Source organism: Parastagonospora nodorum (genome assembly GCF_000146915.1).
Source record: "Parastagonospora nodorum SN15 chromosome Unknown scaffold_32, whole genome shotgun sequence".
NCBI classification, from domain to species: Eukaryota; Fungi; Ascomycota; class Dothideomycetes; order Pleosporales; family Phaeosphaeriaceae; genus Parastagonospora; species Parastagonospora nodorum.
Genome location: NW_001884580.1, coordinates 103,354 through 130,756, shown reverse-complemented (window position 1 = coordinate 130,756; position 27,403 = coordinate 103,354). Strand labels below are relative to the sequence as shown.

The window sequence follows — 27,403 nt, the reverse complement described above, 5'->3', positions numbered from 1 at the left end:
ACTAGCTTATATGTAATAATTACTACTCTCTTTAAGATTTTCTTAAAGGCTTCTACTATAGATATTAGTAAGCTATCTATATATCTCTAAATTCTTATCTTTATAAGCGTTAATTATAATTCTAATTTAAGAGTATTACTTAGAGTTTATAACTACTAAGAATAGTCTTTAATAATAAGTAATAATAAAGTATAAATATAGATATTAAGAGCTAATATAATCTGCTCTAGGTTAAATAGAACTAATCTAGCATCTTAAAACTCTTCTTAGATATTACTAAGAGTAATTACTGCGTTAAAGGCGCGCTTAAAGTATAGTAGAAACTTAAGTTTTATAATATATATAATTTAGTTATATATAAGCTCTTTAGCTTAGCGTCTATATACTTTCTTTAAAGAGATAAGAATAATCTATATTAAGAGGCTATAGAAGGTATAATAAGTAAGAAAGCATGCAGATAGTAATAATCTTATTATTCTTATAGTATTACTAGAATTTAAGTAAGTTATAGCTCTTATAGCTATTAATAATAAGTAGCTAATAAGCGCCTATAACTTTCTTCTTTATATGCTTATTAAAGTGCTTTAACTACTATAGACTAAGCTTATTTATTATTTAGCTATTCTTAGAGACTATAATAATCTAATTATAAGATAGATTCTTTTTCTTATACTAAGCTAAGAAGTAGTAGCAGCTTTTAAAGATAATAAAGAGTAGAATAGCTTACTCTATTATATTAACGCTCTAAATAACTATTATCTACTCTTAATTACTCTATTATACTATCTTTAGCTATTCTTATTGCTCTAAAGCTATAATAACTACTTTAGTTAAGATCTAGCCTATTATAAAGCTAGACTTATTAAAGTTATATATATTATTATTAAGGATACTATACTTTGCCTTTATATTCTCTATAAGCTAGAACTAGTCTTATATAATCTTAGAATTCTTATAGAGAGCTTTCTTATAGTTATATTTATAATTAAACTTTATTTAGAGCTTAGAGTAGCATTTAATAAATATACTAAGCTAGTTTAAGCTAACTTAGCCTAGACTATACTTAGCGCGTAGAGAATTAGCTATATTAGCTATAGCTATAAGCCTAAGAGAAAATCTACGCGTAACTAGCTTAAATATATGCTTAATAACTACGTTCTTCTTAGTTAGAGTTAGATTTATTAATTTAAGCTAGCAATTTACCTAGAAAGGTTATTTAGCGCATTAATAATCTAGAGTTACTTAAGATATATTATAGATAGCTGCAGCGCGTTGCATAGAGAGTATTATATCTTATTTAAGAGCTTAGAGAGTAGTCTATATCTTACGTTTATTAGAAGCATCTATCTAGTGCTATTATTAAGGCATTACGTAGATAAGATAGTTTTAGTAAGAGCTTAGCAAAAGTAGCTTGCTAACTTATGTAGCTCACTAACCTGTGAGGTACGTTAAGTTTTCTCGCAATACTATTAAGTAGACGTGGAGTTGCAGCCTTATTTTTAAGATAGTTAATATGGTGTTAGGCAGAGCGTCACGCGAATCTGGGCGTTACGCGCACGGGCATAGTACTTTTCAACATTGTTTCAGAAACGCCTTCTCTAGGATACAATCGTAAGATACCTTCGATACATTACCAACACTGATGAGCGTGTCAATGCCCTTATTAACGGAGTGGAATTGATAATTATCGAGAGACAAAATGGGCTTGGAAAATTGCTGCTTTATATGAATAGCTGCTTGCATAAGCTAGTGCTGTTTTATCTTAGTAGAGGAAGGGCTTGCACTATCTACAGCTAGCTCTTCCGGAAATTTTCTAGGACATACACAATGATCAAGGTATTAGGACAATAATAGAGAAACAAGTAACATCACGGATTTGCTTTAGGAGTGAGCACAGAGCATAATTCATATATAAAGGGTTACACTACTTAGGAGAAAATAAGCCGGAAAACTATGCAGCTTTCTACAAACAGAGGTTGACAGCTCTCACTCTCAGTCTGTTCGTTTCCTTACCTCGTTTGAGGTTGCCTTTTCATGCTTAGCCTTAGAGTAAGGGTGGGCTATAGGGCTTGTATGAAATGGTTCTATCTGACTCTCTGCTTCCATGGTCGCAACTCGAGTCAGGCGATTGGCAAGACTAGATTTTGGAGCAAATGTCCCAAAACATACTCTATACTGCTTTTTGGAAAATGATCGCAGGTCCTTCCTGGGGGCGGAGACGGGCAGTTGTGCTGAACCATCCTTAGACATTGCTTTCTTCACATCAAACAGATCAGCCAACGTATGTGCTACTGCTTAGTCGCTATTACCATCGCCAACAACCTCTTTAGATCTGGAGATTGTCTACAGACACTTTACTTGCTACCTTGTTTAACTCAAGGCACTGTTCAGAAGCGCTGATATCATTTATCTACATGTTCTTCAGCCGAAAGGAACAAGACACGTCTTACTAAATTGTCAACATCACCGGAGAAGAAATTCCTAGACCAGATAGTGGCATTCTTCTTCCCTTCGCACAATCCTGTGCGCACGGAGTCAGGATCAACGACATCGTCTTGAAAGTACGTGGAAGTCGAGTGTAAGCCCAAGCCTCAATGTTAGGCACCTATTTGCTCAGCCTGAGCTTTGCATGTGGCCGCATTTTAAGCACTGTACTTGTAGGTGTCAGAAATGATTGACTAAGCGGACTCTTTCAACCGGGTGCCAAGACCGTCTGCAAAGGCCATCATTTTCGGCGACATTCTCCTTCAAAATTGTAAGACGTGTTGAAAGGAGGTACGTGCCTTACTAACAAATCCCCGCCGTCGTATGTTTCTGATCTTTTTCTGCGCAGCCATGTACAAAAAGACCGACGTAGGGCCAAGAAAAAGATTAGTTTTTTTGCCAGTTAGGGAGCAGCCGGTGTGGAGAAAGGAGGCATGCACCTCCACTATACAAACATTACAACAGCCGACCCTTACACCTTCCTTTCGAAATCCTACATCGCAATAAACAAGCAACATCTGTAACAACGCCCCCTCCAAGCTGTGACAAAAGGTCTCGCGTATCTCATCTCGCTTATCGTTACCACGACATGGCACAGGAAACGTCTGGTTGGGGTGCCTTGCAGAGCGGAGGATGTCGGCTTTGTGTGATGACTAGAAGGAACGGGTTGCAGCGTGTGCGTTGGGCGTGTTACGGTTGTACATGTGCTTTTGGCTTCTGGGGTCTAGATGCGACGAGTCGAATGACGATGACGTGATTTCAGGTCAAGTTTGCTGACAATGCAATGGGGAAGTTGTTAAAAGCATATGTGCAGACTTGATTGAGATGTAGTACATACATTTTGAGTATAATATGTTCTATCATTCGTTCTAGTGTTGGATAGTGAGGGTTTCATGGCGCAGTTTGGACGTCAAAACGACAACTCATCCTGTCCCATCGCACAAAACCCCTCTCCCCTCACCCATCCCAACGTCATGACTCCCACCCCCACCAAACGCCCTCCTGACTCAAGCCACCCCTCTTGAAACAAGTGCAACGCGTGACGATCCGCAGGTCCGCAGCATCAGGCACTTTCCGATGCTACACTGTCTCGCGGGCCGAATCGTGTGGTACTAGGGAGGTTTGGGGGTTTGTGTGACTGTGGCGTTCTGGGTGGGTTTGTTGGGATGTGGAAGTGGCTTTGAGGTACAGGTGCAGGTGCGAGGGCGTCGAGTCAAGCTCACCGTTCACGGGAGGACGCGTGGCGGTCAACCTTTCACATTATTGAAGCTACGACTACTCAATGACTAACACATTTTCCGTGACATGTCTCGCAGCCTCCGCGTTCCCACTGATAGCGTAGATACTCTGAATCGCAAACGCCGCTTCGAACTTGAAGTCTTCATGGCCCCAGTTCCCGTCCGAGCATTGATCCGCAGCTTCCTGTTTGACGCGCTCGCTCATCGCGATGCAGCGCTCATACGCAGGCAAGGCATGGGTTACAAGACCTAGCCCATGCCATATACGTGCAAAATTGAACTCCGCTTCCTGGCAGTGAATGGCGATGTTGTCCTTTGTGCGGAGCTCGTAGTAGCGATTGACGAACGCGAGACCTTGTTGGATCTGGTACTGGCGATTTTCCGAGAGACGTTTCATCGCGTGTTGGATGTACGCGATGCCAATGCTGAGGTTGAGAATCGGGTCATCAGGCGTGATGGCGAAGGCGCGGAAGTAGTAATTTAGTGCAGCCATGTAGGAGCCACCGCACTGGAGGACATGAGCGTAGAGCGCGAAGAGCGCTGGGTCGTGGTCTACAACGAACTTGACGTCTTCTCTGTTGACGGAGTTCTGGAAGCCGCCTGCGTTGTCCTTGCGGTCGCGAAAGTTGTACCATATGCGTTGTTCTTCGGTGAGGAGCGCGAAGTCCATGGTTTTGATGTAGCGCATGAGGATCTTGTGGGACGGGCCGGTCGAGTAGCCTTCGGGGATTGTGCAGAGACGATTGACACAGCTGTAGAGGCGCAATAGATCGGTGCCGAACGGATGCTCTTTGAGTAGCCAGCGCACTGCGGACGACGCTTGATTTGAGTTGTCCACGGCGAGCGCGCACACCAAGCGACAGATTTGGAGTTGGTGCCGATACTCCTCCGAACGCCAAACTAGGTTTGACTGTAGAGCAATGTCTAAGGTACTGAAGCAACGCTCGTCGTCGCCTTCACGTGCGAGTATGATGGCATAGCGACCGAAGGCTTCGATCCACTTGTCAAAATGCACACCCCAGAAGTCTGTTGGGGGGGTTTCTGGCCTCTCGATAAGTTCTGGGTCTGTAGCACCATCCTCAACATTGTTCGCTGCAACGGCGAGAACCATGAGTGCAGATTCCTTCCATAGCTCATGGTCACCTGTTCGCCTGAAGTACGAGATAAAGTCCTCCTTCCTGCTGGCGTAGAATATGTCGAATGTTGAGAACTCTTCTATGAGCTCTCGTGTAATCGACAGCAGCTCAGTGATGGCAGCTTCATCTCCATTCTCCGCAGCGTCTGAGATTTCGTCAAGTTTCTTGAAGCTCGCCACTGTCTCTCGGTGCTGTTTTCGGGCAGTTTGTAATTCTTCGGCGTGGGTTTTAGCCAGTGCGTCGAGCCTTTGTCTGAACAACCTCTGATCAATAGCCTTGAGAGGCACACTTGTACCCTCAATCGTGGTCGGCTTCGCCACAGACGCACGCTCACCTCCACCCTCGGACGGGAAGGGCAGGAATGTCTGGGCTTTGGCTTTGGTAGGCTTCGCTCTTTTTGTGCGGAACAAGCCTTGATTGGGTCGCTCCGCGAGTGGTCCAAGAGAAGGAAGCTCTTTGTCGGCGCCTTCATTTGCGGAGTCCTCATCTGCTTCTCCTCTGCCAGTAGCTTTCTTAGAGAGCTTTCGCTGTCTCCTGGCAGTACTTTTCCGCGCACGGTGATTGCCGCGAGCTTTCCTTTTCGCGGCAAGGTACTCATCCCTCATGTCATCGTAGGCTTTGAAGCCCAGTGCCCGCAGTCTGTGGGCGTATTTGTTCCTGTAGAGTATTTCGGCTCGTTGAACAGCTTCTGCTAGCATACCTTGTCGCTCGAAGAATACTGCAAGCTTGACGAGGTCATCTACTGACTCCGCGTTCCAGTCCTTGAACATCGGTATCATTTCTTCTGCTCGTTCAGGTTGACCAAGATTTTTGAAGCAGGTAAAGATGCCGAGGTTGCTCAGTAAACTAAGTTCCTCGGAGTTGACGTTGTACAGAGGCTCGTAAAAGCGCATGGCATCCTTGTCGTGACCAGTGGCGTGTAGTGCATCGCCAATGACGCGGAAAAGATCCTCGTAATCCCATACGAGCGCGTCGGCGCCGTGATCATCAGGCTCGAGCATTTCGAAGTGGCGCATGGCTTCCTGAAAATCTTCAGCGCTCCTCCGCAGGCGGAACATGCCCATCTTCACCCTAATCTCCAGTGGCAGAGTCTGCCCATTCGTGGCGCTCTGTGTTTTGCACTTAAACTGAGGGACAGCTACGCGCCTCGGCTCGTCATCGATGTCGAATTCGCAGTCGTCCGGTTGATCATCCCAGAACGTCTCCTTGGCTCTGCCCTGTTTCCACCGCGCCAGAGCCTTGAGTCGTGACAATGCATACTCATACTGCCTGTCTCTATCAAGCAGGTCCAGGTATATATTGATCATCTCCCAGTCAAACTCGCTGCTGTTGGATTTCCTCTCGATAAAGTAATCGATAGCATCCTCAAACACATTCAAGAGTTTCTTCATGTGCAGTCTCGTCTGGCGTTTTGTTGACGTTCCCATCATCGCCATAATCTTCAGAACCTCCGTATCTGGTGGCTCGTCCTTCTCCTTGCGCAGTTTGATCATCTTGAGACCCTGTTTGATACATTTGGAGGCGTGTCCAAGGCTAGCTTCGATCTCGAGAATTTGGCTTCGGGCTCCGTAGTCATTCTGGTCCAGAAGAATGACCTGCGTCAAACATCTCAGAGTCAGAGCTGTCTTGGCCTCTTCTGTGTACTCCGGATAGGTCGCTTCATCTAGTTTGTTGACTCGACCAATGATGACGTGCCAAAGATCGGGGTCACGCTTCGTTGGCGCTCCAATAATGAGCGAGTCAATCGACTTGACCTCTTCGCCCATCATCCTATAGATCTCGGATGCAATGTTGTGGACTTCGAAGATCTCCGGATTCATCTGTATAGCTCTCTGGGCGTACTCGAGGGCCAGGGGAAAGTCCTGCGCAGCGAACCTCTCATTGGCCTTTCTTTGTAGCTCCCTAAATTCCTCACCTGGATCGGCAACCTTGCGAGGTCCCTGGCGCCCACCTCTAGCTCCTCGGCCTCGGCCTCGGCCTCGTCCGCGACTGGATTTTCCCCTGCCTCGTGTGGAAGTTGATCCTGAATGTCCACCTCGTCCTCGGCCTCGAGATCGTCCTCGACCACCAATGATACTTGTCACAGTGGCGCCCCTAGCAGCAGGCTTCCCTCTCTTCCTCTGAGCCGGCTCCTCACCATCGTCGAACTCTACCTCCAACTCCATTTCGTCAGGATCGCCCTGATCATGTTCTGCATCTTCTTCAGAGTAGTCTTTGTCCACCTCGGAGTTGTCTCTCTCCTCAAGCTCACGCATCGACTCTTCAAAAGTGAGCTCGTCGTGATCCCCGTCATCAGAGCTGTCGTCGAAGTCACGATCAAGATAAGTTCCGCCGTAGTCGCCAGGCAACGCTGGATAAGCGTCCTCATCATTTCGACCCGGAGCTGGGATATAACCTTCATGGACTACAGGACCACTGGTGACGAAAGGAGCTCCACTGAAATTCTCCGGTACGGCACCATTAGTGAATGGAATTTGTGGCAGCTGCAAATCCTCAACGGCACTCAGAGGAATGAGTGGGGTGAAGGCAGCTTGAGGTGGCTGCTGATACGCTTGCTGCTGAGGCGCAAACTGTCCCGGAGGATATTGAACTGGAAATTGCGGCCGCTGGACTTGCGCCTGTGGCCTGGCTAGACTCGGTGCTGGCGCACCACTGAAGGTACCTGAGACAGGCACAAAGCGTTTACCGTTGGGCGGTGGTGCGGATTGCCACTGATGATAAAAGCCATTTGGCGGGTTCATGCTGGCTGTATATGCTGCGCCGTATTAGTTGTGGCATTTGTTAGCGGTGGATCATGACTGCAAGTGGTGATTGCTGGTCGGTAGACGCGCTTCCGAAGATGTGGTCTGAGTTAGCGCGCTTTTCACGAAGTCCCGTGCGTTGTGGGGACTGCCGAATCCGAGTCTGACGGCTCAATCCCAGCACTTTCCTCTTACAATTATCAGAATGGATCAGCATCGCGATAGTGCCAGCAATAACATTTTTTTTCCAAAATGCCCTGGAACCTTGCATATCGACAGCGCGACTCTCTGCATCGTCCCGCGGGAAGATACTTAACTCTCGAACCGAGATGAAACTAACGACGCGCTACAACGGTTGTCTAACCCATTAGGCTATACCCCTTCGCCTCGTCAGGCGCGCTGTCAATTGTCGCAGAGTCGAGTAATGGGTCATGTGGTAAGTCTTTTATTAGGTGTAGGGGTATAATAAAATTGAGCCGGGCATTGCATGAGTAGGTATATTGTTTGGCATTCCCCATTCCCTTTGGTCGCGTGAACGTACCGATTCATCCAGTGCTGCTCCATACAAATTCAGACAACATCGCAAGTGATTCACTTTTGCGACCACGGCACAATGCATTTACACAGTCTTGCTTGGGGCGCGTTATTGTGCCGACCGATACTAACCCTCAGTATACCAACCCAGCATGGAGCGCAAATTCCGATAAGGGTTGAAGAACAAAAAACGACGAAGCCGGTCGCCAATTCTGTAATCCTGGCTTATACAAGCGACGGTACAGATCGGGTTCAGCATGCTGAACTTCCTCTACAGCAGCAAATATCTTCTGGTACAACTTTTAGGTCAAACGCCTTGACCGTCCAGCTAATGTTCTGTGTAGGTGTCGACCTACCAGCCCATCCCGGTTCAATACGAATAGAGACAATGTTAAACGACAAAGGAGGATTCGTCTCTCTAGAAGAATTGGATCAGGTTATGTGCCGGGTCATACCACGATTGAGCATGGAAGAAAAAGCATCGCTAGAAGCCGCGGGGATGGGCAAGGCTTGGCCATGGTTCAAGATTAGAGATGAAACAGTGTCGTTCAAGAAGTCGTCTTCACGCTGGTTCCTCGCCGGCCGATCAATACAAAGTTATGAGTGTCGATGACACATGGAATGTAATGCTAGCCATTTAATGTAATAGATGTCAAGATGCAAGTCGAATTTGTCCAAACTCTGGGGATCTTGGGATACCTGGAGTGGTGCTGAGCGTCCCGTTCGATATGCACAGACGCCGTCAGATCAACAGTGCTCAGCAGCTATATTCAACTGGGTAGATTCGGGGTATAGTAAAAGGTGCACACTGACGCGGCAGATGATGTAATGAAAAGACCAGTTCAATGGCCAGATGGTATGCTGCATTCAATAGCAAGCTTCTTGAAAAGATTAATGGCCGAAGTGTTCAGTCCCAAACGCCAAGCAATGCAACTCTGATCAAGATCACACTCGATCATCGCCTTCGTTCAGGTTCGCCATTTCGTACTCGCCCGCTCCGTCCCTCCCTCTTCCCCTGCCTCGGCCTCTTGATTCACCAACACCATCCTCCTCCGCGGGCTGTGGGTTCGCAGCGGCCTTGTTTCCGCCAAAATTGATGGGCTTCAGCTCCCGCCACTGACATGCCCATGTGCCAACGGATATCATTACTGTCGCGCTACACATTTGGAGCATCCACCATAGGAGATTGGCCGGGACAGCATGCGAGTATAACGACGTGGTGACGAGATGGATGAAGTGTATAGTGAGGGCGAAGTCGAGCACGAGTTTAGATCGCGCGATGAGAAGAACAATAAAAATGACACTGTTACAGATTAGTGTCGCGCATAAAGTGTCCTTGAAGTATGCTTGCCATATGAGACTGTTCAGCACCCATACCAGCCCCAGGGTCCAGCCAACTGTGGTATCACCGCGCAGACTGCGCCAGTTGAATAATAGATCCGTGCTGACTTCCTTGCCCGCTACGATGGCCGTGAAGACAATGAGCACTGCGGCGCATGCATAGTAGGCCAGTTGGAGAAGCACAATCTGGGTGAGGATGCGGGTCGGGGAGAGGTCCGCGAGGGCGCCGGGTCGAGGAGGACGGCGTCTACGCGCCATGAGTGTATGCTATGAGCGGGACATAGGGAAGGGGTGACGCTGTCGGGGATATGGAATGTAAATGGGTTGCCTGGAGTCGTTCACGGAGTTGTGAGGCACTTCGGCGAAACGTAAGCCCCGACATCATAGCTCCCGCTGTCGTGCGCCAAGCTCCATGTTGAAATCATTGCCATCATCGCAACTTCGCCATCGACGACCACGAACCACACCACGAGTGTTTCTGCCGCGCGGACATTGCAGTACGACTCCCCTACGATATACGTCGAATGTGCAAGGCACTACCGGACACTGCTGACCCCAGTCACAGCTCAATTCGCCTCACCTGATTTCCTACCTCGAACATTGACACAGCATACCGCGAACATGGGCTGGTTTTCTTCAAGCCCAAAGGACGAGGGAGGGCCGGCAAAGACATCTGGCGGCGCATTCGAACAGCCCAATCGATCGAACCGGAAACAGTGCTACGCAGCACGCGACGCCTTTTTCGAGTGCCTCGACAAGAACAACGTCCTTGACAGCATCAACACAAAATCAGGCAGAGAGAAGGCACAGACATTCTGTGGTCAGCTGGATCAGGAGTTCGAGAAGAACTGTGCACATAGTTGGGTAAGTCGACTTGCGTTGACAGCGGCGTGGCTCAGCTCGTGAATGTTGCGAATCCCAGTCCACCAGGATATACTTGGCAAACATGGAGGGGAACGACAAGGAGCTGGCAAACGCAATACGAGGCTAGACAGTCGTTGCGTGTACGCTCAGGCTGTTGCATGCGCAAGCTACCTCCGCGCCCTTGTCCTTCCCCTCATGAACCAGAGACCAGGGTGCTGGACGCAATGGCACTGGTGGACACTGATTTGCATTCACGAGCGGGATCTACCATGTCACCACTACACTTTCGGGGTGAGCATCCGGCTGACTAGTCACAGGTTGAGTACTTCAAGAAGCAGCGGGTGGTCAACTACCAAAGAGAGCAGACCATCAAGCGGATAGAGTCCCAAGGCGGCGAGATCGTCGCGCCGCAGCTTCCTCTTCCGGGCCAGAAGTAAATGCGAACTTGAGCGAATCCAGTAATGCCCTTTTGACGAATCCTGTACATTATGTATACTACAGTACATTAGACTGCAAGCCTGCGACTTGGTGGCAGGCTGCAAACGCGAGATCAGCGCCTTGCAAACAAAGTTTGGCGCGCATCCACACCACTCCTACCCCTCAGCAATTCGCAAGTGTAAACTTAGGTGTTCATCAGGCGTATTCCACCTAGCACACACAACACACCAGCTCCATACGACGTTGGACTTGACCTAATCAAGATTCTGCACAATTTGCTGCGAATGTAATAGTCCAGCAGGGGCCCAGCAATCAGGCCGCATAATGTCGTCACTAGCGCTTCTGCGCAAACAACTCTGCAGGAACAGGAACAGGAACAAGGACAGCAACAACCGGAGAAGAGCAACATTAAACCACCTTGCATGTCCTCACAAAACCAAAGCAAGGACCGAGACAAAGCTGTGCCAAACGACGGAGCATTTCTGTCGAATCACGCATGCTGGGTGCCTCGCAGTAAGGCCGTCAGGGCTGAACCCAGCGCCTTCTTCTTGCAGGGCTCCGAGGAGTAGGTTGTGTCACGTAACACTGAGCATGAGACACACCGCACATGCCGGCAATTCCATTCTACCTATCTGTGCCGCGCTGGGAGTGATTCTCCTGTGCTCGCCCGTTTTACTGTTTCAAGACGCGCGCCTGGGCAGCACAGGGTTTTTCTTGCTTTCTTTTTTTTCCCGCCAATCTGTCATCGAGTCGTGGTGAACTGTTCCGGGCGAACGACGCGGGACAACAAGGGAAACCCAATCGAACAAGCCTCCAGGGCCTCGAACCTTGTTCCTTTTTTTTCTTTCACGCCCACCTTTTTTTTTCCTGATGGCAAAAGTCCTGACAAATGTTTGACAGCGAGACTGGCGATAGCGCCTGATGGTTACCAAATGCTTGTGACAGTGTAGGAATACTGATTGGCTGGTGCGTTGCAGCAAGGCGCAAGTTGCAGATAGCCGAGACGTCTTAATGAGATCTATGGTAGCGTGCTACCGGTAGTGGCCCCCACATGCGCCACTGACAGCATGCATCCTGATGCGACCCCACCTTCGGAATAATGGGCAAGTGTGCGTGTATGTGTGTGTGCGTGTGCGTGTGTGTCTGTGTCGGTGTTGTCATGATTCATTTCACCAGCCGTACTTTGTGGGAAACAGCGTCTGGGGATCGAATTCCCTCTGGAAGACTTCAAAGTCTGGCGCGCATCCTTTCAACGGCGTGCCGACCATGCTGCTGTCGATGGCGAAAACGACGTCCTGGAATGCGCCGTGGAACTCTTCTTCTTCGAACAGTAGCTTTCTCCACATCCGCGCTACCTCTGTGGCCGGGTTGCGGAAAATTGGCCCTAGCCCGAACGCCCCCAACACGAGGTTCCTGTGCCCGCAGTACGAGGCGATTCGAAGCACGGCCCGCATCTTCTCCTTCATCAGCTCCTTCTCCTGCGCGAACGAGTACTTTGTGCCCGACTCATCCAGCTTGGGCCGGCGCACTGGTGCAACAGAGATGACGGGCAGCGAAGCAATCTCGTTGAACGTAGCATAGTCCTGTTCGGGGCCACCTCGAAAAACAACTGTGCGGACCGTTAGAGATGGGCGGCACGTGGACGCCAGGGCTGTTTCAGCTTACAAACTTGCGGAGAGTAGATGCCGCCTTTCTGGGGTATCGGGTAGAAGTTTTCCTCGCGTCCCATTTGGGCATTCCAGGGCATGGTGAGGGCGTGGACGAGGTTGCTCCTCCGCGCGAAGCACTCTTCTGGTGCCATCAGCCCTGATTCCCAGTCTCCCCCGGCCCGCTTCTCGTTGGCCACGTTGACCACGGGTATTCGTTTACAGTCTGGATCTGAGTTGGCTAGGCTCTGGTACCAGCCCAGAGCGTAGGTCACCGGGTCACCTTCCATGACGGCAACCCTTGTCCGTTGTGACGACCGCTTGTCGACGTTGATCCGTATTTGTGTTGCGTCCGGGTACAGATATGATGTTTTGGCTTCCCTGATATAATTCTTCCAGATATATGGCATCCACACTCTTTTTGCCTCGGCAGCTATCTCCGACGGCTTTGGTCTTGAGGGCGCCATCACAGGCGTGAACAGCGCAAGTAGGAAGTGAATGCAAGAGTCAGGTGAGCGATTGTCTATAATGTCTAAGGCGAAGCAATTCAGAATCGAAAGTGAGAAAGAGTGGAGGAGCGGCTGGCACGTTTGAGAGCTGGGGCCCGGGCCGGTAAAAGGGCAGTATATCACTGCTCAGGTGTTCAAGGGCGTGATAAAGCAACTAAATTATAGACTCAGATCGAGCCGCGTACTAGCTAGGCTCCATGTTCGATGCGCCGAGCACAGAAGCGGTATACTTCAGCGCAAAGCAAGCTTCCCGTGCTTCCTACAGGGTTTTGGGCATCGTAGCTGCACGCCGTACTGACGCTTGAGTCGTGACCATGTGCAATTTAGGGTAGGCACAGGGCTACAGTTACCCGGAAACAGCCGCGCGCTGTGTCTGGTGGCTTCCCCTGGTGTGTGGAGGCAAATGTCAAGTCCCAAGATCGCAACGCTGCCAGGGACCCGCAGCCGCAAAAGGACTTGTGGGCGCTGAGTTTGCTGGAGCAGGGGTGTTGGCTGCCAGGATCGATCGTCCAGACCTCTAGGCGATCTGCATAGACCGTATCGGTGAAAGCATCTCAAAAGAGATCTGACGGCGCCCACCAGCTATCCCGATGATGACAGTCGCCTTTGAGATCCTGCACAAAGGTAGCGTTGCAGCGGTAGCGTCGGCACTATGATCCGGGATGCAGGGTCAATGCACCAGTTCCTGTGATCGGATGGAAGGCTGGCTGTTCTACGAGCGAGAGTCTTCACCGCCGCAGAGTCGTACACAACGGCACCACGTAGCGAGCATATCCGCAACAGCCGATGCAGTAACGGGTACACGGTTTGCATCCGCTTTTGTACACTGTCAGGGACCAGGGCTGAGCGGCGGTCCAGATGTGTGGCGCTCGAATCGGTGTGCATTTTGAATGTGGAGAGGCACAGGGCCCTGTGGGACCAATGGGAGAGCCAAACAAAAGCCGGGCGGGCCACCGTCCCATTGCTGCTGTGATACGCGATTTAGATCTGGTGCATAGGTCAGGCCAGGATCTCAGTGTTTCAGAGTGTTCAGCAAGGGCTTGATGTGTGTTACGACAGACGAAATGACGAGGGATGCCGACTACTTTCAATTTTGAGAGTAGGCAGGTACACTCGGATAGTGGCCCGTGCACCACCTTCTCTGTCAAAGTTTCATCACCGACGTTGATAATGTGCTACCTCAAGTTTCAACACACGCTGCGCAGTGGCCGGCTTAGCAGTGCTAATTCGCGTAAATGACCTGGATGCTGCACATTCGAAGGACCGCATTCCGTCCTTCCTTACTGCGTCACAGCTGGGGAACGTCTGCCGCAGCCGCCCAAGCGACGTCGCCATGTCATTATCGTTGCAGCTCAACATTCTACCCAAACAATATAGCTGAGCTGCTGAGGCCGTCCCCCTCACAGATATCATCTGCGCAACCGAGTGCATCAGACGGTCAATCCCTGACGGTCAACGGCTATGTACGCACTGTACGCAAGCAGAAACGCATAGCCTTCGCTGCTATTGGCGATGGCTCGACACTGCAGACGGTGCAAGCTGTCCTGCCACCTCAACTAGCAGAAGGGTCAGTCAAACACCCCAGTGCAATCTGCAATCTGCAATCTGCAATCTGCAATCTGCTGACGTGTCATTGACCAGGCTTTCGACTGGCGTTGCAGTAACAGTCAGTGGCAAGTGGACACCATCACAAGGCCAGGGACAATCTCACGAGCTTCAAGTAGATGACGTCCGCATTCTGGGAGAAAATGATGCTGCGGTATGTTATTGTCAGCCGTCACGACCAATGTCGGATTTGTTTCTGAGATACTCGAGTGTAGACCTCCCCCATTCAGAAGAAGTACCAAACCGCCGAGTATCTTCGAACAGTTCCCCATCTGCGACCTCGCCTTCCGCTCAATGCTCTCATTCTTCGCCTAAGGTCTTTAGTTACGGCTCAAGTGACTAGCCATTTTGCCAGGCAGGACTTTGTCCAATGCCACCCTCCAATCATCACGTCTTCAGACTGCGAAGGCGCTGGAGAGGTGTTCACCGTTGCACCATATGCGCCATCCACGTCGACATCTGAACCCGCCAACCAGGCCAAAGAGCACGACGATCATTTCTTTGGTTCTCCAAAGTACCTGACTGTTTCAAGTCAGCTACACCTAGAGGCACTAGCTCAGTCAGTGAACAAGGTCTGGACTCTATCGCCAACGTTCCGCGCAGAGAAGAGCGATACAGCACGTCATCTGAGCGAGTTCTACATGCTTGAAGCAGAACTAGCATTTGTGGATGACCTGCAAGTCGTCATGAATGTCGTTGAGGACCTGTTGCGCGCTGTTGCAACCGAATTACAGTCTTCAGTCGTTGGGCAAGAGTTACTCGAGAGTCGAGCACGAGATCACAGCACCGAATCTGCTTCCTTGTCGCGTGATGCACTTGCACAACGTTGGCAGGGTCTGATAGATGGGCCATGGCCTCGAATCACGTACGAAGCCGCGCTGCAACATCTCAACGATGCCGTGAAGCAAGGCAAGGCAGCCTTTGAATTTGCACCTGGGCATGAAGATGGTCTTCAGACAGAGCACGAGCGCTATCTGGCTGAAAGCCTCGGACGAAGTGGGCCTGTCTTCGTGACTGACTATCCGCGCAACATCAAGCCGTTCTACATGGCGCCATCAGCTGACTTGCAAGCCGAGGGACAGACTCCATCGACGGTCGCATGTTTCGACCTGCTCGTGCCAGAGCTCTGCGAGTTGGTCGGAGGATCCATGCGCGAGCACCGGCTACCCGAGCTTTTGAAGTCGATGCAAGACCACGGGCTCCCGACACAAGGCATGGGCGAGACCGAGTCTGAGGTAGCACGTGGCTCATTGCAATGGTACGTCGATCTACGACGATACGGAAGTGTGCCGCACGGGGGGTTTGGCCTTGGGTTCGACCGTCTTTTGTGCTACCTCTCTGGCGTATCCAACATCCGGGATGTCGTCAGCTTTCCACGCTGGCATAAGCGGTGCGACTGCTAGCGAGCGACCCATGGCAGTGTGGGTTCCTGCAAGTCGGTTGCGACAGCCGCAGGTCGACGTAACGTGATCAAATCGCGCAAAAGGGCATGGGTTGTTGGGTGTTGTGTAGTGTAGCGCTCTCAGCAGCTGTACCTGTAAGATGGCGAAGCGAGTTTAATCTACTGCAGGTTGTCACCAGCGACTGAAAGGGACTGGGGCATCTGAAGCCATACACCAGGCCTTGTTGTCGCAATCGACGCCTAGCAATACTGTGTATAGGTCCAGGCTATTGGATACTCTTGTTTGTTGTCTGTCTTCGTTGATAGCCGTCCCTACTTCCCTCTCTATGTACTTCGGCTGGATCGTCGCGCATTGCTGCATACTATGGAATCACTGGGCACTAGCCCGTCGGACGCCGAGTCAGGCGCTGCGTTGTCTCTAGACTGCTGTATAAGCAAGCATTTCTAGACCATTGCGTGTCCCCAAAATCCAACATTACGTGGCATTAGCTGGCAATACGTTCTGCAATTACTTTCTGTGCCGTGCTTTCGTTGCCCTAGATTATTACGAATAGTCTCGATGTTTGCAAGAATAGGCGGCGTGGGCGGGGATCGAAACACGGAGATGATCAGATAAGATATCTTCACCGAATTTGTGCATGCGTTCCCCTCAACGCCCCGGGAGGCACTTCTCCGGTCCGAGCTAAGGTGCAATGAAGAAAGTGTCTCCGCGGCTGCAAACATATGGAAAGTAAGCAACTTAGCAAATGGGAGGGAACTGGAAGTGCGCTGCAGAATAGAGTAAATGACGGCATTAGAAGCGCGATGCAGATGGCAAAAATGGCGATGCGATGATGATGCAGCCAGGAACGTGCTCCGGCATCGCTACTAACACGACGACTACGTAGGTAAATTGATGGTGCGGGCTCTTATAGCTGCGCTGCTCATGACGGCGACGGCGCCTCGGCGCTCGGTTCCAAACTAGTCCAGTGTGCATTACTGCGAAAAGTAACTCCAACTCCAAACCCGCCCCATTGACGTCCCATCACTGCCACGGCACGCGCAACACGTGCCCTCGATCGCCGGCACCCGTCCTGTCTCTGCACCGCTTCAATCGCAACCCTGGACTCAGCAGCGGCGACTCCTGGCCGACTCATGGCCACCCATGATCGACCGGCTGTTCCACTCGAAGAAGAACACGAGTACGGCTCCGCTACACGACGAATACTGCAGGAAACAGGCCGCTGACTACCGCACCAGCTATGAAGCTCTCCCGCCAAACTTCTCCCTCACCGCGAACATGCTCGCAGGCGCGTTCGCGGGCATTGCCGTATGCTCCGGTCCCGCTGAACACGTAGAAACAAATATTAACCCAACGACAGGAGCACTCGGTGATGTACCCCGTTGACCTCCTGAAGGTATGCAGCTGCCGCGACAGCCATTGACGTGTCCCGGGCGAAGCGCTGACTCCCGGAAGACCAGGATCCAAATCATCAATCCCTCGCCGGGCGCCATGTACAGCGGCATATCCAACGCCATGGTCACCATCTCGCGCGTGGAGGGCTTTCGGACCTTATGGCGAGGCATATCGAGTGTTATCATGGGCGCAGGTCGGTCTATCGCGCCCCATGGCCCTGCTGCAGGGCACTGACACTGCGACAGGACCCGCGCATGCCGTCTACTTTGCCTCGTACGAAGCCACCAAACACGCCCTGGGCGGAAACGAGGGCGGCAGCGAAGAGCACCATCCTCTTGCAGCAGGTGCGCAGGATCAATCATCTAACCACTCGAGCTTGTCGCTAACTGCAGCTAGCTGCCAGCGGCGCGGCTGCGACCATCTCCAGCGATGCGCTGATGAATCCTTTTGACGGTAGGTTGCGCACTCCGCGAGCGCCAGCAGCACTGAAGGCAACCCAGTTATTAAGCAGCGCATGCAAATGCACGGCTCCATCTACAAGTCGGTACCCCACTGCGCGCGGGAGGTGTTCCGCACCGAGGGCATTGGCGCATTCTACGTCTCATACCCGACCACACTGTGCATGACCGTGCCCTTCACCGCATTACAGTTCATGGCATACGAATCCATGTCCAAGGTCATGAACCCCACCGGACGCTACGACCCCTACACACATTGTTTCGCAGGAGGAGTTGCGGGTGGTTTTGCAGCGGGGCTTACCACGCCTCTGGACGTCATCAAGACATTGTTGCAAACGCGAGGAAATGCTGCAGACGCCGAGCTCAGGAACGTGTCCGGACTATGGCAGGCGGCCAAGATTATTCACCAAAGAGAAGGATACGGAGGCTATTTCCGAGGGCTGAAGCCCCGAATCATCACCACGATGCCTAGCACGGCCATTTGCTGGTAAGTCCACAGCAGGCCGCTGTTGTGAGATCAATCTGACACGCCCAGGTCCGCATACGAAATGGCCAAGGCCTTTTTTATTCGTCGGAGTACCGACCCGTCCACATCCATATAACACCTACCATTCTTCACATTCGACAATCCACCCTCCGCCCCGCAAGGCTGCTCGACAGGACGATTTGTGCATACCTACTGTGACGATACATAACGCGACTCTGGGAACGAGAGTCGGACCACGCTTTTTTTCAACATCTAGAGCAAGGCTCGGTGTCGCATTTCGAGTAGCCAGGTCGACCAAAAGTGATCTTGCGGAGCCATCCAGTTTCTTAGCGTAGGCATAGAGGCATCACCGGATTCTGCTACTGGACGGATTGGACCATGTGGCGGCGTATGGATTTTTTGAAGCCAGTTTTGAGCGCATATTTCTGGTCAGCGCAGATACACCTGTACCATAGGAGACTTGTTGCGTGAGCGATAGCGACTTTTATGTTATGAGCAGATACATAGTCCTGGAGGTGCGTAATCGATAAATGATCGCCCTAGCGTAGCCCCAGCCCGACCCGCACTTGCACATGCACTCATCCCATGATCCTTGAGACAATCCTTAGGAGTTCGACGTGTGAGAACATGTGATATGTTGCTCGGGTTGGCATAGTGAGGGGCCAAGGGTACACAGGACGATCTTTTGGGCGATAAGCTTTAATATCTAGCAGTGCCGCACGCGTTGGGTTGGCTCAAAGTTTCCCAGCATTGGCCGACAACTACGTCACACATCGGCGCGACCACCCAAGCCCGGCGCATACGACGCACTGAGCCTCAAACACTAGATTGTGACCTCTACGACCGTATTCTCGCCATTCCACAACACATGCCATAATTCACGAGTCTCGCGACCGACGACGATATCGCAATGCGAGCAAACACGACCCAGAAAGCCTACGATGAGGCTTTCCTAGCCTGCTCCACTGCCGTGTACTTTGAAGGACAGGTGAGTCCGATCTCTGAACGCGGCCAGAGGGGCTGGAATGCGGGCTCTGCTAATACTGCATCTTGCAGCACAACGAGAAGGAAGCGCTGCGATCGTGGAAGACGGCCCTCGACCACATCTACTACCACAATGCCCGACGCAACCCAACCTCGTACCGGCCCACATCGTCGACGGAGAAGGCTCTCTTTGAGTCGCTGAGGCAGCTCGAATTACAGTGCAAGGAGCGTGTGGACTTGTTGGAAGCACTGGAAAAGAGTCGGAAAGACTCCAAGGAGAGCCTCGTCTCGCCATCGCCTACACCCGACGCCAACGCTCCAACCCCGCCTCCGCATGGCTACCCACTTGATTCGAGCAGTTCAGATGCGCCCTCCGGCTGGCTTGGAGGAGCCTCTATACCTCCCATGGATTACAGTGACCTTGGGAGGCCGCCGCCTCTTCCTCTACGACCAGCCATGGCTCCGCGCAAAAGCTCCGGTACCGGCTCGATACGTGACAATGAACTGACCAAGTCCGCGAGCGCATCTACAATTACGGCCGGAATTGCTGGCGAGAAGAAGTCGCGTACCCCGTCACCAGAGAAGAAGGGTAGAATGCTACGGACATTGAGACCTGGAAGGGAGGGCAAGTCAGCTTCGAAGATGCCCAGTTCACTGCGGTCGCGACCTGAGGCTTCAAAGGCGGCTACCCAGGCGTGGGGATTTGGATCAGCATCATCATCAAGCAGGCCAGGCTTGGGTCTTCCTACCCCTTCTACAAGCTCAATCAATACGTCAACACCACACAGACCAAGTCTAGGCCTGCCAACCCCTTCTGCAGCGTCACTCAGTGCCGCATCAGCGCGCTCTTCGATGGAAAAGGCAGATAAGCCAAGTGCGCAGTCGTCATATGCAGAGTCGCCACAGCCGCAGCAATCGCAAGCACCGTTCTACTTCAAAGCCGGCGAGGGCTCAAACGCCACTGCATACGCTGTCCCGCCACTCAGCCATGGAAGTAATTCGGAGCCTGGCAGCGTACCTACTCTCCAACGAAAGGCGCCCCCGATTCCGCGGAAGTCAGTGGAGCTTGGCCGGGCATCAGGCAACCAGAACAATCCTGCGCCATTGCCTCCCATATCGATGCCATCTTACCGCAAGGAATACACGACCCCTATGAATAAGGTAGATGCACGCGTTGTGGCAAAGACTGCTGCAGCAAGATCGCGCATTGAGATGGACAATGAGAGATTCGCACCTGCACAGAGTTTGGCGCCAACACGCCGCGCGGTAGCACAGCCGATTAATAACACAAGATCACGCAACACTCGTGGTCGGGATAATCCTGAGCCTGTAGCACTGGAAGATGGGTCAGAGGAAGAGCAAAGGTCGCGTATGCCTCCACCGCGCAAGGGAAGAGCTAGGGGCGACTCGATACGTGCAGATTTACCTCCGAAGCCGTCCTCAGAGACCACCGACTCGGACAAAGAAGAAGGAGAGGAGGAGTCAGATGAATGGAAGAGGCGGACAGATGAGATTATGAGAAACCTTCCGCGAGGCGTCGACAAGCAAGCAGCCCAGCAAATCCTTAATGAGATAGTAATTCAAGGAGACGAGGTGCACTGGGACGACGTGGCTGGTCTGGAGATTGCAAAGTCGGCGTTGAAAGAGACGGTCGTATACCCGTTCCTGAGGCCGGACCTGTTCATGGGGCTGCGCGAGCCGGCACGCGGTATGCTGTTGTTTGGACCTCCGGGTACCGGAAAGACGATGCTGGCGAGGGCTGTGGCAACTGAGTCGAAGTCGACTTTCTTCGCAATATCGGCGAGCAGTCTTACGTCGAAGTTTCTTGGCGAGTCAGAGAAGCTTGTTCGTGCACTGTTCCAGCTTGCAAAGATGTTGGCTCCCTCGATCATTTTCGTCGATGAGATCGATTCGCTGTTATCGTCGCGCTCTGGGTCTGGCGAACATGAAGCGACGCGCCGCATCAAGACCGAATTTCTCATACAGTGGTCGGATCTGCAGAAAGCGGCTGCGGGGAGGGACATGAGTGATAAGGAGAAGGAAAAGGGCGATGCGACCAGAGTGCTCGTGCTCGCAGCCACGAATCTTCCCTGGGCCATCGACGAGGCGGCAAGGCGAAGATTCGTCCGAAGACAATACATTCCGCTGCCTGAAGACTGGGTGCGGAAGAAGCAGCTTCAGACTTTGTTAAGCCACCAGAAGCATGAGTTGGGCGAGAGGGATATGGATCGCCTAGTGAGGCTTACTGAGAGTAAGTTCACGCGTCATGAGTCAAAAAGTATTTACTAACAACTTCGCAGACTTCTCCGGCTCTGATATCACCGCACTTGCCAAGGACGCTGCAATGGGACCCTTGCGCTCACTGGGTGAGAAGCTGCTATCCATGACGATGGACCAAATACGACCCATACAGTTCAAAGACTTCCAGGCTAGCTTGCAGACAATCAGACCATCCGTGAGCAAAGAAGGTCTAAAGCAGTTTGAGGACTGGTCGCGTGAATTTGGTGAGCGTGGAGGATAAGTAGATGCGACACAGCATCGAGTAAGCAACGAGTAATGGAACACATTGAATGCTTCCACCAACATGTACATTCAACAGGGTGATGTTCGTCTAATGCAATGTTTCGCTGGTGGATAGGTGGGTGGCTCCTTCCTCCTTCGCACCCGCGTGGCTAGCGTGCTTCAACAGAAAGTATCTCACCTTCACATCGCAGCATCAAACTTCTTCACATCACCTCTCCGCGCCATTTGAACACTTACGAGACGGATTAAGCAATGGCACCACGCAAGAAGACCGAGGAGAAGGCTTCGGCTAATGAGGCGGCGGATATGGTTCTGCACTATTTGCGTAAGTCGCCCATTTCGTACACGTCGGAAACGCGTGAATGCTGATGTTGAATAGGCAAGCAGAATCGACCATACTCGGCGATTGATGTTTCTGCGAACCTGCATAACAAGGTCACGAAAGGTACTGCCTTCACTGTCCCCTCTCGCCTCCTTACCCATTGATACCACCATCCCTCCTCTCTCCCACACACCCATCGACTGACACCAGCATCGCAGCCGCCGCAGCAAAAGTCCTCAAGGACCTCCACGAGCAGAAGCAAATCGAAGGCCGCCCAGCTGGTAAGTCACCCTTTCTCACACTCCCCACCCTACCCATCCACTAACACCCCCAGGCAAGCAGATAGTCTACCACGCCATCCAGGTACCTTCCCACCCACCCACCCATCCTCTCCCCCTCACTCCACTAACCCCCACACCCAAGGACCCCCTTCCGACTCCTGCACCCCCGAGCAACTCTCCGCCCTCGACACCCTCACCACCGACCTGCGCAACAAAACCGTGCACCTCACCAGCACCGCCAAGACCCTACGCTCCTCCCTGTCATCACTCAATTCGTCGCTCAGCACCGTGGACCTCGTGTCCAGCGTGCACGCGCTCGAGGCCGAGAAGGCGGAGATCCTGGCGCGCTTGCAGAGCCTGAAGGAGGGCAGGGCGAAGAAGGTGACGAAGGAGCAGCGGGAGGAAGTTGAGAGGGAGTGGAAGAGGGCGTGTGCGGTGGCGAAGAGGAGGGAGAGGGTGTGTGGGGAGGTTTGGGGGTATATTGAGGATCAGGTGCCGGATAAGGAGGCGCGGGGGGAGTTGAGGGAGGGGTTGGGGCTGGATGAGTAGATTATGTGGGTGTGGTGTTGTGAGATGGGATCAAGGGATGTTTTGATGATTTCACGAGCGAGATGGCACGGGGAAGATGTTGCGAAGTGCCTCAAGCACATATTATATCATATACCCGCAACATTAGCCTATCCTCGAATCCAAAGCAAATCCCCTCATCTTATGCATGCATCAGTAAAATAAGTTTCCAAGATGCCCCCAAAACGCCACCCTATGCAAGCCAGAAAGAAGAAGAAGAAATGCAACCGCTCAAGAACGCTGATACGAAAAACTCTCCTCCAGCCCCTGCCTCACATCCCGCGAAAGATTCTCATCTTCGCCCTCATCCTCCGCCGCAACAACCGCCTCGTCCCTCAGCCTACTCAACTCCTCTAATTTCCTTGCCAGCGCAGCCCCTTCTTCACGACCGCGCTCAACGTTGACGAACAACATGATGGGAAAAGGCAAGCCGACGAGGACAGCGAGGAACCAGAATGCCTAGAATCTCATATGAGTATAGATCTTCCCACATCAAATATGGAATAAGGGGAAAACTCACAGGCCTAATCTCGCCCCAGCGATCCGTAATCGCGCCGACAATCGCAGGCCCAAAAACACTACTCCCCTTATCTGTGATGGCATACAGGGCGTAAAACTGCGCCTCGTAGCCGCGGGGAATCAACTCGCCGTACAAGCTGCGACAGTACGACGACAAGCCGCCGAGGACGAAGCCGTAGACGGCGCCGAGCGGGTACATTTCCCACTGCTGCTGCAGGCCCAGATAGCCCAGGCGCTGCACGGCGGGGAGGTAGCCGAGCAGGCCGTACAGGGGGATTAATTCGAAGAGGAAGATGCAGCAGAGGATGGTTTGGACGGGGGATAGTGCGCAGAAGGAGGAGAGCCGCGACCATGTGAACGCGCCGAGGACGCCGGAGAGGGTGGCGATGACGTTGATGAGGGCGAGCATGGCATAGCTCATCCCGAGCGTTGTCTTTGCGAAGAGCACGGCGGTGCCGGACACGGTGGCTATGCTGTCTGAGAGCAGGAACCATGCGGTGAGGAAGAGTAGGACGTCTTTGAGGAGGCGCGCGTGCGTGGCGGTGCGGGCGAGGGCTTTCCACGAGTACGAAAAGTATGCGAGTCCGGTGCGGAAATTGGATGTTTGCGGCGCGAGATGAAGGGGTGGGCCGGGGCGCGGACGTAGCCAGCGCGCAGTGGGGATGGTGAAGATAAACCACCACAGGCCGATGATGAAGAGGACGAGGCGCAGGCCGAAGTTGGAGGATTGGAAGAAGATGACGACGATGATGCCCATTGTTTGCACGAGCAGGGCGGCGATGTATCCAATTGCGATGCCGTAGGAGGAGATCTTTGTGGAAAGGGCGAGTTCTTGGGATGGTGCGGTAGAGGGCTTCACCCGTGGGGAGGTTAGGGGGGCGCGGGAGGGGAGGAGTGCGGTTGTTACGTTTGCGGGTTCATCGAGAGCGGCTTCGCGCTGGGAAAGGTGGTTTGCCCAGCGCGCTTCGTGCTCGATGCGCTCTTGAGTGGGGGTTTGGGAGTCGTCTTCTTCCTCATCGCTTACGTAGGAGGTATCGGCGCTGGACTCTGGGTAGCGGACAGTTGGATGGAAGCGGACGAGCAGTGGGAGGAAGCTGTTCAGCAGGACAAAACTTGCGCCGAAGCATGTGTTTGAGATGATGGCGAGCACGGCGCCTAGGAGGTAGACTTTGGGCACGACAGGTAGAAACAGCATAGTCGCTATACTGCCGACAAAGGCAAACCACAAGAGGAATGTTTTCCTGAATCTCGCCATGGTCTGCTGCGCCGCTCATGCTGATGATCAGCAGAGCCTGTATCAGCACCGAGATGCTGAAAGTGTACATGGCGAAGCTGGCCGTATTGATCTCGATGCCCAGAATATGTACGACACATTGTCCCTTCTCCGGATTGGGCCTCAAGAGCGCCTCGAAGGAGCTTGCGGAGAAGGAGGGTGTGATGGGTCGTGGGGCCTTGCATGGGGTGGTGCGGTCGGAGAGAAGGACGCCATTTTCGCGCGCAAGTTGCTCGAGGGTGACGGGAATGAAGCTGCCGATTCCACAGACGACGAAGACCTTGGGCGTGTTAGCTGCGGTTTGGAAGTGGAGCTATTGGAGCTGTGTGGATGCTGGCGCAACCAGCCTGCGAGGCGCGAACGGGACAGGGTACATTCGAAGCTCGCGCATCTGGAAGTCTGAGCATGTTTGCCTTTCTGTCCAGTTTCGAATAGGATGCCTCTACATCTGACCATGGTTCCTCGTGGCAGGCGACGTGCAATAGCTTGGACCCTGAGTGAAGCTTGCCAGGACAACGCGCGCTTCACGCAGCTAGACGAAAAGGAATCGTGACGCGCAAAGATTGTGTCATGAACAGTGAAGAAAGAAGTTATACCTCAGCAGCCCATCCGTACATGTAGAAGCCCGACAGCTCCTTGTTGCTGGTCAACCTGGTGTCTTCGCCCTCATACTGCGGGGAGTCGGCGCTGGACTCCATATCGTAGCTTGGGTCAGACAGGCTCTGCTCATCGTCTGCCTCGTTGGATTGCGAAGAAAGCGGGACCGAGAGCTTAGAAGTGTCGGAGTCGTCGGTCTGACCTCTCAGCAGCTGGGGTCGGTACGGCTCGAAGTCGCCGATTCGAGGCGCACGCGGGACCATGGCGAGGAGGGAACGCTAATTGGGTGGGCAGGTGCGTCACCGCTGAGACATGGCAGGCACACGGGGCGGCGAGGTCAGAGACGCTCGCGATGGCATTCAAAGGCGGCGGAGTTCAGTCAAGTCAGGTGAAGAAGCTGGGGAAGCGCCGAGCAGCGAAGTGGAGAGTATGGGGGGGTTAGGCCGTGTGGGTGGATAGGTTGCGATAGACTGATGGACATGGTGCATGACCTGGCTGGACATCTGATAACTGTCTAGTCGCGATTGAGGCAGGCCGATGATGGATGGGATTGCTGGGCATCATTCGGCCTTGAATCGATACATGCAACCGCAGTTACTGCTCTCTCGGGAGTGGCAGCCGCTGTTTACTTGCGTCGCCGCGTGCACAAGAGGTACGCCTTGCACATGTACCTCGCTCGGCCTCTAGGCTGCAGAAGATAGGTTCCGGTTTCTACAGGCCTTTGCAGTGAAGTTCGAGTAGCGAGCACGTCTATTGATCTGTACAATGCGAATGCTCGCCGAAGAAATACCTGTGTACCTGCACATTGAAGGCATACACAAGCGGGCCACGTGAGAGCCAGGTGCTTCGCTAAACTGGGAAGAAACAATCCTGGGCTTGTATGACGCGATAGATCAGCAAACTTTGAGAGAAAGACCGAGCCAAGGTGATGATGTTCTGAAACATAAAGCGAGGCTCGCCGTGTCTTCAAACAAACCTATCTCAGCGATGGCGGCAAGCGGACCCGTCGTGGCTACAGGCGGGCGTTTGCTAGCTGCAGGGCATCAGGCTTGGGCCGTGGGTCTTCAGCCAAGACTCGGCCTGCCTGACGCAGCTCCTTCCATTCCTCCACATCACCACCACAACCGCCGTCGCGCGCCTGCCCATCACCGCCTGGAGCGCACGCGAACCCACACTCGAGCGCGATCCCGTCGCCGAACCCGCTGGCATCCAAATCCAACAATGCGATAAACGACCGACCGACTTTCTTTGACCCGCTCCTTCCGACCTGATCCCTTTCACCTGCGCTTGCCTTCTGTTCATGTCACTCGTTCGCCCGCCCTTAGTTTCTTAATAAACAACTTCACCGCGCGACTATACCCGTTGGCCTTTACCACCAACGCCCCACCGCTCGCCGACACGCGCAACCACGACAACAGCCTCGCGCGCATCACGTTCCGCCAATTCGCGCGACCCGCTTCTCCGTCTCAGGCGCACTTCAGCCAGAACGCCTTTGGGAAATATTAGCCATCACCGAAGCTTCTCCCGAGAGGGCAGCGGCGAGCGCGTCAGTGGGCTGTAGGAAGAGCGCCGTACTATGCCAGGCAGACTCGTCATGAATCAAGACTCTGGCGCCGCTGCGAGTTTGAGCAATGGAGAGAACAAGAAGCGCAGCTTCGAGGGCAAGATGGTGAACGGAGAGCCCAAGACTGCGCCGGGCACGCCCACGGTCAACGGCGCACCCTCTACAGGACCCGGCAGCGCCTTGGCCGTCTCCGCACCGCTGGTTCCCACACCTGACGCGCTCGCAGAACTGCCGCCCGAGATTGCGCACATCACGCAGGAGCACTACCACCCGCTCTCTACTCTGCTCTTGCGCATATCACAGGAAACGTACAATGATCTCTCCGAAACCCTCCAGGCTATGGCGCAGATGCCGCTCGCCCCCCAGACGAACGGTGTCATGACGAACGGAGCAGGAGCGCATCGCAACGCCCAGAAGAATGAAGAGGTGAATCGGCGAAAGAAGCTGCTCCTCTCACCGCTTTGCACAAGACAACCGAGCCAAATTCATCAAAC

At 52.6% G+C, this 27,403-nt stretch overlaps 13 protein-coding genes across 13 annotated transcripts in view; 7 read left to right on the top strand and 6 right to left on the bottom strand.

The window, feature by feature from the left end:
- Positions 1–1,992: 1,992 nt before the first annotated feature.
- On the bottom strand, positions 1,993–2,250 carry SNOG_14523 (hypothetical protein; the record flags this gene model as incomplete). Its single annotated transcript, XM_001804655.1, has 2 exons — positions 1,993–2,028; positions 2,170–2,250. The coding sequence occupies 2 exons, from the start codon at positions 2,248–2,250 to the stop codon at positions 1,993–1,995; spliced, it is 117 nt and encodes a 38-aa protein (XP_001804707.1).
- A 1,509-nt stretch (positions 2,251–3,759) lies between these two features.
- Positions 3,760–7,599, bottom strand: SNOG_14522 (hypothetical protein; the record flags this gene model as incomplete). Its single annotated transcript, XM_001804654.1, has 3 exons — positions 3,760–6,744; positions 6,774–6,934; positions 6,996–7,599. The coding sequence occupies 3 exons, from the start codon at positions 7,597–7,599 to the stop codon at positions 3,760–3,762; spliced, it is 3,750 nt and encodes a 1,249-aa protein (XP_001804706.1).
- A 1,479-nt stretch (positions 7,600–9,078) lies between these two features.
- SNOG_14521 (hypothetical protein) lies at positions 9,079–9,732 on the bottom strand (the record flags this gene model as incomplete). The annotated part of the gene is made up of 1 exon (XM_001804653.1): positions 9,079–9,732. The coding sequence occupies one exon, from the start codon at positions 9,730–9,732 to the stop codon at positions 9,079–9,081; it is 654 nt and encodes a 217-aa protein (XP_001804705.1).
- A 154-nt stretch (positions 9,733–9,886) lies between these two features.
- On the top strand, positions 9,887–10,928 carry SNOG_14520 (hypothetical protein; the record flags this gene model as incomplete). The annotated part of the gene is made up of 3 exons (XM_001804652.1): positions 9,887–9,971; positions 10,040–10,338; positions 10,656–10,928. 3 exons carry the CDS (start codon positions 9,887–9,889, stop codon positions 10,773–10,775), a joined length of 504 nt encoding a protein of 167 aa, XP_001804704.1. The 3' UTR covers positions 10,776–10,928.
- Positions 10,929–11,916: 988 nt separating this feature from the next.
- On the bottom strand, positions 11,917–13,012 carry SNOG_14519 (hypothetical protein). The gene is made up of 2 exons (XM_001804651.1): positions 12,442–13,012; positions 11,917–12,385 (listed from the first exon to the last, which is right to left on the bottom strand). Exons 1-2 carry the CDS (start codon positions 12,887–12,889, stop codon positions 11,946–11,948), a joined length of 888 nt encoding a protein of 295 aa, XP_001804703.1. The 5' UTR covers positions 12,890–13,012; the 3' UTR covers positions 11,917–11,945.
- Positions 13,013–13,448: 436 nt separating this feature from the next.
- Positions 13,449–13,816, bottom strand: SNOG_14518 (hypothetical protein; the record flags this gene model as incomplete). Its single annotated transcript, XM_001804650.1, has 2 exons — positions 13,449–13,545; positions 13,611–13,816. The coding sequence occupies 2 exons, from the start codon at positions 13,814–13,816 to the stop codon at positions 13,449–13,451; spliced, it is 303 nt and encodes a 100-aa protein (XP_001804702.1).
- Positions 13,817–14,679: 863 nt separating this feature from the next.
- SNOG_14517 (hypothetical protein) lies at positions 14,680–15,939 on the top strand (the record flags this gene model as incomplete). Its single annotated transcript, XM_001804649.1, has 2 exons — positions 14,680–14,690; positions 14,892–15,939. 2 exons carry the CDS (start codon positions 14,680–14,682, stop codon positions 15,937–15,939), a joined length of 1,059 nt encoding a protein of 352 aa, XP_001804701.1.
- A 1,032-nt stretch (positions 15,940–16,971) lies between these two features.
- SNOG_14516 (hypothetical protein) lies at positions 16,972–18,394 on the top strand (the record flags this gene model as incomplete). Its single annotated transcript, XM_001804648.1, has 8 exons — positions 16,972–17,119; positions 17,178–17,247; positions 17,300–17,335; positions 17,395–17,527; positions 17,580–17,678; positions 17,731–17,787; positions 17,835–18,279; positions 18,328–18,394. Exons 1-8 carry the CDS (start codon positions 17,073–17,075, stop codon positions 18,392–18,394), a joined length of 954 nt encoding a protein of 317 aa, XP_001804700.1. The 5' UTR covers positions 16,972–17,072.
- Positions 18,395–19,189: 795 nt separating this feature from the next.
- On the top strand, positions 19,190–21,784 carry SNOG_14515 (hypothetical protein; the record flags this gene model as incomplete). The annotated part of the gene is made up of 3 exons (XM_001804647.1): positions 19,190–19,267; positions 19,336–21,514; positions 21,564–21,784. 3 exons carry the CDS (start codon positions 19,190–19,192, stop codon positions 21,782–21,784), a joined length of 2,478 nt encoding a protein of 825 aa, XP_001804699.1.
- Positions 21,785–22,038: 254 nt separating this feature from the next.
- SNOG_14514 (hypothetical protein) lies at positions 22,039–22,938 on the top strand (the record flags this gene model as incomplete). The annotated part of the gene is made up of 4 exons (XM_001804646.1): positions 22,039–22,111; positions 22,166–22,231; positions 22,327–22,389; positions 22,472–22,938. 4 exons carry the CDS (start codon positions 22,039–22,041, stop codon positions 22,936–22,938), a joined length of 669 nt encoding a protein of 222 aa, XP_001804698.1.
- Positions 22,939–23,187: 249 nt separating this feature from the next.
- Positions 23,188–25,608, bottom strand: SNOG_14513 (hypothetical protein; the record flags this gene model as incomplete). Its single annotated transcript, XM_001804645.1, has 4 exons — positions 23,188–23,415; positions 23,477–24,637; positions 24,699–25,061; positions 25,345–25,608. The coding sequence occupies 4 exons, from the start codon at positions 25,606–25,608 to the stop codon at positions 23,188–23,190; spliced, it is 2,016 nt and encodes a 671-aa protein (XP_001804697.1).
- A 724-nt stretch (positions 25,609–26,332) lies between these two features.
- Positions 26,333–26,597, top strand: SNOG_14512 (hypothetical protein; the record flags this gene model as incomplete). The annotated part of the gene is made up of 2 exons (XM_001804644.1): positions 26,333–26,401; positions 26,439–26,597. The coding sequence occupies 2 exons, from the start codon at positions 26,333–26,335 to the stop codon at positions 26,595–26,597; spliced, it is 228 nt and encodes a 75-aa protein (XP_001804696.1).
- Positions 26,598–26,939: 342 nt separating this feature from the next.
- The window catches only part of SNOG_14511 (hypothetical protein), a gene marked incomplete at both ends in the record, with an annotated part of 3,405 nt that continues 2,941 nt past the window's right edge, over positions 26,940–27,403 (top strand). The window contains one exon of the mRNA XM_001804643.1: positions 26,940–27,335. Coding sequence (XP_001804695.1) covers positions 26,940–27,335 — 396 coding nt within the window. The remainder of the gene's footprint in view (positions 27,336–27,403) is intronic.